Source organism: Polypterus senegalus, chromosome 8 (assembly GCF_016835505.1).
Source record: "Polypterus senegalus isolate Bchr_013 chromosome 8, ASM1683550v1, whole genome shotgun sequence".
NCBI lineage: Eukaryota > Metazoa > Chordata > Cladistia > Polypteriformes > Polypteridae > Polypterus > Polypterus senegalus.
The window spans coordinates 173,669,012-173,682,509 of record NC_053161.1 but is presented as its reverse complement, the minus strand read 5'-3'; the positions used below and the strand labels follow the sequence as shown (position 1 = coordinate 173,682,509).

Below are 13,498 nucleotides of genomic sequence, written 5' to 3'. Positions count from 1 at the left end.
ATATCATTTTCATGATGAAATGCATTAAAGCAGGTATTACACATGCACGGTAGTGAGGCGGTAGTGCTGCTCCCTCGCAGTAAGGGGTCCCCAGGTGCATGTTCAGTGTAGAGAACTTTATGGCAAGTGTGACGAGGCTCCCCCCAAAAAAAACTGGATGTATGAATGGGTATCGCACAGGTTTAACTTAAATATTGTGTAAATGTTGGGTTTGTGATCTGGTGGTTGGAGACACGAACACAGAATTCAATGGAATTCTTCTGAGCGGGCTTTCTTTATTGCACGCGTGCTGTCTGTCTGACGTACCAAAACCCCAGTTCCTATCCTTCCTTTATCTTTCTCCACATAACCAATCACTACATGATAAACGTCTTTGTGAAATTAAAACTAGTTATAAACTTAGACCACGGAGTGTTCAGGACTTTAAAAATATCTTCGTTATACATGTTTAATTATGCCATCCATTCAGGGTTGCACCCATCACAGCAAGCATTGTGTGCGAGGCAGGAGCAAATCCTGAACGAGTCGCCAGCACATCGCAGGGTGAATACGAGCAACTCATACACTAGCAGGGTCAATATAGCACAACAAAACCCCACATCCTACATGACTTTGAAAGGAAACTGAAGCCCGCCAAGTAAACTCACCAGAAAAACATGCAAATTCAAGGCAGGGTACAACGGAGACACCCTTGCTGAGAGGCAGCAGTGCAACCTCCACGCCACTGTGCCCCCACATCATTAATACATGCTTTAATGCATTTCATCATGAAAATTATATCAAGTATTTATCTTAGCATTCTAAATGTTCTGAAAGCAGGAATATCATGAAGTGAATGTATTCTGTGCGGCGATCGCTGCCGGTGCCTCTTCAGTACAAGAGGAAGTCAGTTTAAGAAGCACGTACCGACTTAACACGGCTCGGGGAACGCTTAACACAAAGCATTTAATATACTATATAACTTATGACGGGGTTTGAGAAAATCTAGTAAATTAAATATTCATTTTACGATGTTCTACTTTAATGACAAATTACGAGATTAAAGTCAACATGTCGTCACACTATTACACAGTACCCAGGTACATGACACTGTATTGAAAAAAAATAAAACAAGTCCAACTTGGCCTGCAATATTATCCAGTAGTATAGAAACAGTATTTACACATTTGAACATAATGGTCCACATCCAACCTTTTAAAACCAAAGTATCTCCAGGCAACAGATGTGACTCCTTTGTTTCATCAAAATTTCTTCTGTGTCATCATGTTCAACTTTATCGTCAGCAACAGCGTCAGTTTCGGAATGTTCTCTGTCCATTTTCACCGTGCAATACCTACACTATCACTACCTATTTAGTGGTGTAGAAGTGAAAAAGAGCCCCCGCGCAATACCTCTGTAACTAGTGGTGTAGCAGTGAAAAAGGTTCCTACTTGAACAGTTTCCCGCTGCGCTACGTTCTGAACATCGTTTAGGCAATTTAAACCGCTGTTGCGGTATAAGAAAAATCCATATAATAACAAAAATAAAAAACGGTTTTCGGTATGAATCACTACAGCACTAAAAGGTGCTCTCAACATTAGTACAACTCATCACTTTAGGCATTAGTTATCAAGCCAGCAACCGCATACTATATAGCTCTTCAAAGAGGTGATTTATTACAATAGAAACAAAATCTGTATTATGACAGTTATTTTCCATTAGCTTTAATGAGAAGGTCTTAGCAATTAAAAAAAAAAAAAAATCAGGAATCTCAGGTTTATGAGTGAATCGGCACAGGATCAGTTGCAGAGAAGCATTTTGAAAATCTGTTCTGTGTACACTTTAAAGTTCAAAAAGAGGGGCAATGGTACAGGGAAAAAAAAAAAGTTCCAGACTTTGTTGCGAAATGGCCAGGGGGCAATTTTTAGTAAAGAAAAAAATAATCGGACAACTCCAAATTCTGAAACGGGCGATTGTGGAAGGGAAGTTCAAAAACAGATGTGTAAAATGCTGCAGCTTTCCATAGCATGTCTGCAGTAACTCTATGCCGAAATGAGTTCAGGTAAAACAAACAACCATCACTTTACAATTGATGATCAACTTTTGCCTTTGAATAAGTTCCTTTTTAAATTAATTCAAGTTATATTTGAACAGCAATATTCTATTCGAGAGCCCTGTCCTGTAAGAAATATATAAAGACGTAACTGACAAAAATGAGAGGGACCATTCAGTCCTTCAAGTCCATTTGTTTCTCTAATAGCTCAGCTGTCCCAATATCTCATACAGACACTTCATAAAGGTTTCTGCTTCAGCTCCAGGTCTATGTAGTTAGTTCCAGATTCCCACAACTCTGCTTCCAGGCTTCAGTCCTAAACGCACGTCCCCTTACCTTCCACTGGTATGTTCGAGTATGTGATTCGCAGTTAAGTTGCAAGATTCCTGCTGGATCTCCTTTATCAATGTCTTTGAGGATTTTCAATACCTGGTGGAGGTCCCCACACAGTCTCCTCTGATCAAGACTAAAGAGGTTTCATTTTCTAAAAGAGTACAACATGTCCTTAAGTCCAGGAAAATAACCTGACTGTTGTCCTCTTTTCCGCTCCAAATCCTGTAATGTCCTTCTTGTAATGTTACTTTAATTAATTAACAAAGTCTTCTCCATCCCCCTCAATCCTTTTCTTTGCTAAGATGAACGGCTTCTGTCCAAAGGCACAGTATGAAATTAGGTTGCACTGTTTGAAGGCTTGTTGATTGACACATATAACAGAGGCATTGGGCATCAGTAAGGGGTTTACAAATAAAACTGCCTGTTAAAGAGGTCTACTTACTGTAATGATGGACAGCAGCCCAATGGTACATGTCTTAATGAGCATTTGCAGAGCTTACTTTTAAAGCTCTCAAACAGACAATTACTTTATTGCGGTTTTCAAAAATTCAAACCAAGCTTCAAGTTTATCAGTTTCATCTAGCGGAAGTAAATGTAGACAAACAATCCTAAATAATTTCCTATTTAACACAGTATTAAGAGAGAGGAGAGAGGTTAGGAGCATGCACTGAAACAGCGCATTTCTGCACCCACATGACACATGACAAACTAACTCAGGATCCCAAATTAGGACCAGAGTGCAACCATGCAGTGGGTGACACCTCAGCTCCACACTAGTTCAGATGGAATGGAACAGTGGGAGGTTATTTTATGGTGGCTGGAGTGCCAATTCTGCCACCAACCCCCAGGTTTTCCCTGCAGGTTCAAGGGCCTACATGCAGAGGGCTGGATGCTGATTAACGTCATACCCAGGATAGAGCAATTGCAGGTTAACAACCTTGCTCAAGGGCCCAATGGAGTAGAATCACCGCTTACGGGATTTGAACCGGCGACCTTCTGATTACTAGTGCAGATCCCAAGCCACAAAGCCACCACTTCACCCCCATTCCACAGTGCTAAATCCCAATTAAATCCCAGCTCCACCAGTATGTTGATAGTAGCGTGGAGGACACTTTCTGTAACTCAGTCACCCTTTGAGCTCCAGTGTCTGGAGATCTGCGATAACCTGACTGACCAATCAGCTATGGGTAACCCTAAGGGGAGGAGACAAACCATTACTGACCTTCATGAGAATTCTTATTTAAATCAAGGTGAACCTTACCGAGAAGATGAATGCCACCAAAGAGTTCCTAGTGGAACATGAGGGTGCCTCTCAATGTCCGGTTGGGCTCATCACAATAAAGCTACATGTAGCAACAACCACCACATAGGACTCCGCTTCCACCTCACCAGCATTGTCCAGTACAAAACAAACACAAGCAGATGCCAGTGGGATATGGGAAGAAAACCAGAGTACCTGTAAAGGGCAGGAACCAACTATGGGAAAAATGCACAGATCATTAACAGGCTGGGGTTCACATTCAGTCTGCTGGAATTATGAGGCGGTAACACTAACCACAAATCTCTATTCACTTCTCTAATACTCATTAACAGGTCAGAAAGTCCTAGCAGCGACTGCATTACCCTTATTTATTTATTTATGTATTTTTTTGTCATAGTATGTGTGCTTTTTATATGTTTCTCATTGTTTGTTGTACTTGCACTGTTTACAGATGTAGCTTTTACAATTTCGTTGTACTGGTACGATGACAATAAACATTTCCTTCCTTACTTTGCATTAAAGAGGTTTCAGAATGTTGGGCCATGTTTAAAAATATGCACATCCTGATGATGGTGGCCAACGTTTGAGTGTTATTAACATTCATTTTATACTTTTACAGGTACAGTACGTTAACAGAGCTATACAGCCGTGGCCAAAGGCTCCGAGAATTATAGGCCTACAAATATTAACTTCCACAAAGTTTGCTGCTTCAGTGTTTTTAGATCTTTTTGTCAGACGTTTCTATGGTATCCGAAAGTAGAATTACTAGCATTTCATAAGTTTTAAAGGCTTTTATTGACAATTCCATTAAGTTTATGTGGTGAGAAGTCAAGCAAAATGCAGAGAGTCAATATTTGGGGTGTTGGCCCTCCTTTCTTTTTCAGGACCTCTGCAATTTACCCTGGCAGGCTGTCAGTCAACTTCTGGGCCAAATCCTGACTGATGGCAGCCCATTCTTGCACAATCAACACTTGGGAGTTTGTCAGAATTGTTTTTTTTTGTTAGTCCACACGCCTCTTGAGGATTGACCACAAATTCTCAATGAGATTAAGGCCTGGGGAGTTTCCTGGCCATGGACCCAAAATTTCAATGTTTGTTCCCCAAGCCACTTAGTTATCACTCATGGCCTGGTGCTCCATCATGCTGCCTAATATGCATTGTTGGTCACCAAACTGTTCTTGGATGGTTGGGAGAAGTTGCTCTTGGAGGATATGTTGGTCCCATTCTTTACTCAGGGCTGTGTTCTTAGGCAAGATTGTGAGTGAGCCCATTGCCTTGGCAGACATGAATGGTCTCAGGATTCTTTACTGCGGGCCTGACACAGGACTGATGGCAGTGCTGGTCACCTTTTCTTTCTTCTGGATGCCCCAAACAATCGGAAAGGGGATACATTAGAGAAAATGACTTTACACCAGCAGTCCACTCCCTGTACCTTTTGCAGAATATCAGTCTATTCCTTATGTTTTTCTTGGAGAGAAGTGGCTTCTTTGCTCCCCCTTCAACATCAGGCTATCGTCCAAAAGTCTTCGCCCTCACTCACACCTGCTGCCATTCCTGAGCAAGCTCTGCACTGGTGGTGCCCCCCGATCCCAAGCCAGGAAGAAATACTGGGACCAAAACATCATCCTAGGGCAACTTCACCCAACCATCCAAGAACAGTTTAGTGACCAACAATGAACAAACCAGCATGATGGAGCAACGAGCCATAAGGCAAAAGTGAAAACTAAGTGGATCGGAGAAAAAAACATCAACATTTTGGGTCTATGGCCAGGAAACTCCCCATTGAGAACTTTTGGAAGAGGCTGGTGGACAAACAAACCCCAAACCTCCCCCCAATTCTGACAAACACCAAGCATTGATTATGCAAGAATGGACAGCTGCCATCAGTCTGGATTTGGACCAGAAGTTGATTGACAGCCTGCCAGGGCGAGGGGTCTTAGAAAAAGAAAAAAGGACCAACACTACAAATATGGACTCTGTGCATAAACTTCATGTCATTGTCAATAAAAGCCTTTGAAATTTATGAAATGCTTGTAACTATACTTCAGTATACCACAGAAACATATGAGAAAAAGATCTAAAAAAAAAACACTGAAACAGCAAAATGTGTGCAAATTAATATTTGTGTCATTCTCAAAACATTTGACCACGACTGTACAGCAGCAGCATGGCAGCACCACAATGTTCTCACGCTATACACGTATATACGTTCACAACTCGGCCAGACTTTTCTCCACTGTCATGGACTCCTGTTTGTTTAGTTCGGTTTTTGGCTTTTACTAACAAGAAGTATAAAACTCGACTCCGCACTGATGAAGAAGAAAGGGAAGCAAAAATTAAAGCGTTGCGTAGGTGTGGAATCACCACCTCTTTGAATTCGGCGATCCGAGAAAGACAAAAACTGTAAGAATAAACAAACGGCAAAGAATAGGAGCAGTGGAAATGGGACTAGATAACGTAACGTAACATGAAGTGAACACGGCAAAGACACGCGGAATCACTCAAACAAAGGCGGACGCGCTGCTCGCCTCTCATTCACGTCACGTGCACTAACTCTAAGTGGTGAAAAGGGAAATTCTCACATGCATAAGGCGGCGTCCTCAAACCTGGAGAGAACTTACCGTCTCAGCGATACAAATCTGTTAAAACTCGTTTTGCCTCCCGCCTCACTTGCAAACGGCTCGACACCAACCTTTCACCTCGCGCACGGCCGAGTATGCGGCGGTAGCGAGCCTCCAGTTTCCGTCGCTCTGGATGACGTCACGCAGCACATATTTACGTCGATCTCGACTGTTTCCAAGTTGGGGGAAGGAGTTGAGACAGAGAGGCAGCGATCGGTCTAAGCAAAATGAATGAGCAGTTGCACGGGGATGAGATTGGCAGTTGGAGGTGCTGGGCTGTGAATGGTGCAGTGAATTTGGGTTGTAGATTAGCGATGGGTAATGAGGAAGACCCAGAATGCGAACCGAAAATGGAGATGGGGGAGAAAGGAGGATGGAGTAGAGTTGAATACAGGGCTATGATGCGTAAAAACAACAAAATACTGGTGTAACTCCCAGTGATGAAGAAGAAGGTGATGGTCTTTTTAAAAAAGAAAAGAGGAGTTTATGGTATTGCTTAAATTTAATTCAGAGCAACCCGCTGTTATGAATTCAATTAAAATAGCTAAAGAACTGAAGTCAGCAATATGTGATATAAATAATGGCAGAACTTTACGAGGAGGAAATGTGTTAGTAGTTCGTAAGGGCCCTGCGGTGACTTGCGCCCTGTATTGGCTGGGATTGGCTCCAGCAGACCACCGTGACCCCGTAGTTAGGATATAGCGGGTTGGAAAATGACTGACTGACAATGCATATAAGAAAATTAAGAAAAATCACTGTAACTTTATTTTCCATAAAAGGGCCCAGTCAGTTGAAAGAAAGGTGGTGAAACAGGCTAAAAAGATTCACTGGAGGTCCTTTTGGGAAAGAGACTTCAGTTACAGATGTCTGGAGAATGACATAAGAAAAATGAGGTTAATTAGGGTAAGAGAATTCCAGCATTAAATGATGAGGGAAGAGTGATGGTAACCGAAGTGCAGAAGGCTGAATTACTAGCTAAAACCTCTATTAAAATGCATAGCAAGGACAATTTGACTGAAGCAATTAGGAAACAGGAGTGCAGTTTTAAGAGATAATCCTGATGTGTTGGTAGCAACAAGTGGTGATGATATTATGGATGCACAGTTTTCTTTAAATAAAATTTTACAAAGTGGTTGCAAATGCTAGGAAAAAATCTGGAAAAGATTACTTGTGTTATTGCGTGTCTGAAATATCAATAGAAGTGACACAAATTCTGTAATTATATTTGGAGGGTAAGGCACATTCCTAATTTGTGGAAAAATGCAGTAGTGATTCCAATGTTGAAACCAGGCAAATCCCCTTCAGACCGTCACGCTATGGACCAGTATCTCTAACTTCTCACTTACTGTATGTAAAATCATGGAACGAATGGTAACAGAAGAATTCAATTATTTGTTAGAAAAGAAAGGAGAAATAGTTGCTTATCAAAATGGATTTAGGAGAGGCAGAGTGACGCTGGATTCTATGTTGTGTCTAGAAGATGATATTAGAAAAGCATAGGTCATTGAAGAATTTGTAGTAGCTGTATTTTTTGGTATTGAAAAAAGCATATAATATGAAAGGAAGGACTTTTAGTTAAATCGAGTAATTTAGGAATAGGTTGAAGAATGTGTAATTTTATTCTGTTTTCTTTAAAAAAAATATCAATATCTATATATACACATACACACACACACAGATATACAGGTAAGGGTGTGAACAGAATACTCAAAATCATATAAGTCAGAGAATGGTACCCCACGTGGTAGTGTGTGTGTGTGTGTGTGTGTGTAGCCCATTATTTAATACAACACTGACCTACAAAAAAACATTTTTTGTTTGCTACTGAGAATTTCAGACCAGCTCTTTAATTTTTTTACACTGATATCATATATGAAATCAGAATTAAGCCAGCACGTCAGGTTTTTGAGATACACATCATTGACATTTTGACACTTTTGAATATTAATATAGTAATACAATATCTGGAGTTTGAATGTCCCACCAAAATTGTTTTAATGTCTTTATTCTGAAAACACAGCAGAAGACGATACCAGAGACACATTCAAACCTGTTTATGTTAATTTACCTCAAAATAATAAAGCAAGGTCAGAGTTTTGAAAAATGTCCAAGACCCCTGCTTCTGCGCTTCTACCACACATCCGTCTCTCTTTGCAAGAACCAACAGTCGTCAAATATCATGCTCGGAAGTGAATTTTCCTTCATATCATTTTTCCATCATCTTTATATCTCGATGAAATCTTTCCCCATGTTAAATGCTGACTTCACCCAGATTTGGTGGAAAAATTCAAGATGAGAATATAAAAATGTGTCTTCAGTGACATTCTGGCTCCCCATAAGCTGATATGCTTTCAGCAGGTTCTCCACAAGCTCAGCATAATTCTCTGCTCTGTGACTGCCAAGAAAATTCTGCACAACCTGCACAAAGGCTTCCTGTGCCGTTGATTCAGTTGGCTTCAGTGTCCTCTTGAACTCATCATCAAGCACCAGTTCATGGATTTCAGGTTGATGGTTGTAGATGGGTGCAGAATTGGCTCAGACACAGGAAGCAGAGGGTGATGGTGCGAGGAACTCGCAGCAGATTCAAGTAAAACTGCTTCTATTAAAAATATATTAAACTTTTTAAACAGCACTTGAAAACATTATTCATGCCTTGATGAGACGTTCCAGTCAAAGTGTGAGGAGGGGATTTCAACTGAAGAAATCAAAATCGGGACACTGAAAAAAAAGTGAGATGGCACATTGTTCCATTTACAAAAATGTACTTACTTTATATTACATGTATTGTTTATGTTCCACTTTTGAACATAACTCGATCATGTTTAGTTTATTGAATCTTGTGGGATGTACAATATACTAATTTCAGTCATTTGGGTACAAGTCAAAATAGCTCTATTTATTCCTCACTGGAAATTAATACACACCAAACGGAATCATTGCCTATGGAGGTTGGATAACTTGGCAGTAAAGTCACATGTGGGTTTGAGTTATTGTCGCCAGTTAAGAGCAAAAGGTTAGTGAAATAAAAGAAAAAAAACACAAACACACACAAGAGAAATATTCAGATATTCATTTAAATCATTTAATCACACAGACTAACGTCACTCCGTTTTGCGTTTTTCCTTGTATTCATTTTTAATATTTTATCAAACTATACTCACTATCTACCATCACAGTAAATGTACTATTAAGATGTCTAGATTTATTCTCTTAGTACAGGTACGTTTATTTAAAAAAAAAACCAAAAGTTCTGACTTTCGTTACGGGTCTACTACTTTCTGCATTGCTGTTCATTAGTATTATCATAACATTGTTCAACCAGATAAATACTATTAAACCAGACAAATAAATAATACACCCAAATACAATACAATGCAGTTGCCGAATTTGCTTGTTTGAAAAATATAAAAAAAATATTTTGTGAAAAGGTGCAATTTTTGCACTTTATATTTTACTAATTTATTCTGTAATATATACCATTATATAAATATAAATAAATGTATTTTATAATAGTGTATAACACTGTGTCCAAGGTGCATTTTGTGTTCGTATTTAGGTATACTGTCTATTGGTCATGGCATTCTGGCACAGCCAAAGACGCAGTGTTCCTGTACAAGTGTTGTACATTTCAGCTTCTGAATACAAATCTTTTGTATTTTTGTTGGCTTTTATTGTTTTTACAAAATAAAACTAGCTTTGGTATAAGCAAATCTGTTTATTTCTTATTAAAAATTTAAAACATGAACTATAAAATGATGCTGGAACAAGTATAATTGATAACTTAAAAATGTTATAGCTAAGTAACCAAGTGAGGTGCATTTTTTAAAAAGTTAAAAAAAAATGTTAAAATATTACGCCTTATTGATATGTTCATTTAACATAATATAATTAATTTAACAGAGAATGAAAATGTTTCTTTTTATATAAAAATAGCATGTTTCAGGATATATTAATTTAGTGCATTAAGCCTAATTAAATTATTTTTGATAAAAACAATTTTATTATGTGCAACCAATGTACATATTTTTTGTTTTATTTTAACCTGACATTTTTTTCAGTATATAAAGAAGCTTAAATTTAAATCTCCAGGGAGTGATGTTTTCAAGAAATTTCAAGATGTACTTATTGATTTTCTTTTAAGAGTTTATAAAAAGAGGCAATTGATTTAGGGTCTTTGCCTTCCACAATGACTCAAGGCTTAATTACTCTTATACTAAAACCAACTAAAGATCTGTCATCTCTGGAAAAATGGAGACCATTCACGCTTTTGAATACTGATTATAAAATTCTTGCTAAACTAAAGAGTGAGTTTAACAAGATAACTGATACTTCTTAGTCGGGGTTTATGAAGGACAGACAGACATTTATAACAATACCAGCCTAGTCTTAGATATGATTGATTATAATGATTACATTGAAGAAGACAGTTTTATTCTTTTTGTTGATTTCTACATAGAGTTTGACACTATTGAACATTCTTTTATTTTTGAGACACTAAAATATTTAGTTTTTGGTGTTTATTTTCACCGGGTTGTTAAACACTATACTAAAACACAAACTGTTCAGATAAATTAGGCAGAGGAACATCACAAATGCTTCACCCCATTTTTTTTTCTTCTAGTAGCACAAATTTTTTTTTTTTTTTCATACAAGTAATAACCCTTTTAGGGGGGTAATAATAAAAGAAAGGGAAGCTAAATCCTCACAGCTGGCAGGTGATAGTAATTTTTCTCTAAAAAGAAATAGAATAGAATATTTAAGACCTTTTTTCTGAAGTGTCTGGTCTGACACTTAATGTAAATAAATGTGAGTTACTTGGCCTTAGGAACTGTGAAATGGAAAGTATTTGTGAGATTCCAGTGATAAAACACAATAATGTATCTAGATCTGAAAATAAGTAAAAATCTAAAAGAATGGGCCACTCTAAAATTCTCTCCAATTTTAGAAAAAAAAAATGATAAAAGGTTCAATACTTCTTTACTCAGAGATCTTTCTTTAAATGGACAAATTCTGCTGTCGAAATCGGAAGGTTTATCAAGGTTGGTATACACATCAGCCGTTTTGGATGTCCCTTTGTCTGTGATCAAAGCAGTAGACACCAAATTATTTAGTTTTATAGAGAAAAACAAGACCCACTATTTAAAGAAAGACATAATATGTGAACCCAAAAATAATAATATATTTAAAATGAAAAGGTTGCAACATTTTGTTAATATTAAAACACAAATATGGCACATATTCCCCAGTTTAGTCTTTTAACAGATAGGGGGATTGGAATTTCTTCTTAAATGCAACTTGGAAAATGGTGAAACTCCCCTAAAACTGTCTAATTTTCAGCTTGGACACAAAGTTATAAACATAACTTTTCACCATATATATATCTATATATCTATATAGATAGATATATATCTATATATAGCTGATTACCCAGTGGCTTCGCTCACTGAGTGCAAGGGATAAAAATAAAATGTATATAAATTATTAAACAGTAAAACATTAACATGTAAGAAGTAAAGATACATTGAGCAGTACTGGAGTGTTTTCAGGTAAACTATATTTTAAAGGCGCTATAACACAACAGGTAAATAGCACTAACAGCAGCTTAAATGTATTTGGATCATCTCTCGGTAGCAAATCCCTTGTGTAAGGTGCTACACGACCGCTGTGGTATAGAAAATACATTTACTATGCGATCCTGCAAATTTCTGCCTGACAACCTTGCACTATGTGCCTGTGATTTAAGAGTACATTTTTTCTGTGAAATGTGGACACTGCCATTTCTTGCTTAACGGGCAGAAGGTCCAAACAATTCCCAAGTCCAAAACTTAACATGAAGAGGTCGGTACATCTTAGATGTAAACCTGTGGTGGATCGGGTCTACAGTGCACGACAGAAGGTCCATTTTTAAATAAAAAATCACCACACTCGTGGCTTAGCAAGGGGGTGTGGTAGTGTGGCTGAAACGGTTCTCGGGGCGATTCGCGGTGTGGGCATTTCTCAACTAAGTGCACAGGTGAGAAACTGTCCACATCCGTGATTGTTCCTGGGGCCGCTGATTTGGCACAGCTGTCATGCCCTCTTGATAAACAGAAGCGCGAGTCGGATAGAGGGGAAGGAAAAGAAAGAATGGATGGGAGGTCGCAGGAGGAAAAAGCAGGAACCAGTGGGGATGGAGAGAAAGCCGGTGCAGGAGAGCGAGCAAGTGAAGGCTCGCATGCAACTGTACAGACAGCCTGGGTGTTTGGCCGACACCCGGGACGTAGTAGTTGTGGTCGCTCCCGCAGAGTTTGTTTTTATGAAGGGCGGAGTGACCGGAAGGTGGATGACTCTCCACGTAAGGCCGCAGAAGGCAGCAGGAGTCGGGATGTGATGTCCCCAGCGTGAGAGCCTTGGTCGTTGGGGAATCCCAAGTCGCTGTTCGTAGAGTCTACCGGAGCCAGGGATCGGTAAGGCGACCGACCAGCAGGAAAGTGGACAGAGGGCCAGCAGGAGAGTGGACAGAGGGCCAGCAGCAGGTAGGGCGACTCCCCTGTTCAGAAGCCCAGATGGGAGGAGTAGGGGAGTTGCCTCAGGAAAGAAGACACCAGGCTTTGTTGTTTTAAAGGATTGCTTCCTGTATTATTTTAACCTCATTGTTTTTTAACAAGATTTGTTCTATTTAATTTTAACCTCCACAATAACATTCGTTTTAATGGCTTTTGAATGCACTGCACTTATTTTGAACACCTTGTTTTGTTGTTGTTTTTAAATAAAAGCACTTGATACTTTTTCACCATCCCCTTGCTTTGTTGTACCTCACTGCTAAGCTCATCGGTAACATTACTGACGGTGTAGGGTTCAAATGCTCACATGAAGATGGCTGGGAGCATGGAACGAACCCGCATCGTCACAAAACCCTCCATCTTCTTAAAAGAATTAATCACAAAAGCAACCTTGAATGTTGCGGGGTTTTAGTGACCTGAACTCTCCTTAAGGACAGTAAGTAGTCGTGCAGCGCAATTTACAAAGAGAGTCTTGCTTCATTGGTGCCGATTACACTCATTTGCAAAGATTTCCACTCTCCCAGGAGCCAACGGGGCACTCGAAGTGTCACAAACAATGAGAGAAGAGAGGACGCTGCCTGAAAATGCGAAGCTCTCAACCCGGCGGAGCAGCCCGATATTCCGAACCTCTGAGCGTCCACTTTGTTCTCACGACCCCTCGCTAATGAAGGCGGTGTCGTCTTCACATTGTTTACAGCTCGGCGCAGTT

The 13,498-nt window shown here is 39.3% G+C and overlaps 1 protein-coding gene across 1 annotated transcript in view; it reads right to left on the bottom strand.

Moving 5' to 3' along the window:
* LOC120534710 (zinc finger protein 420-like) overlaps positions 1–13,498 on the bottom strand; it is a 71,105-nt gene that overhangs the window by 25,728 nt on the left and 31,879 nt on the right. Inside the window, 1 exon segment of the mRNA XM_039762296.1 lies at positions 6,326–6,416. Coding sequence (XP_039618230.1) covers positions 6,326–6,416 — 91 coding nt within the window.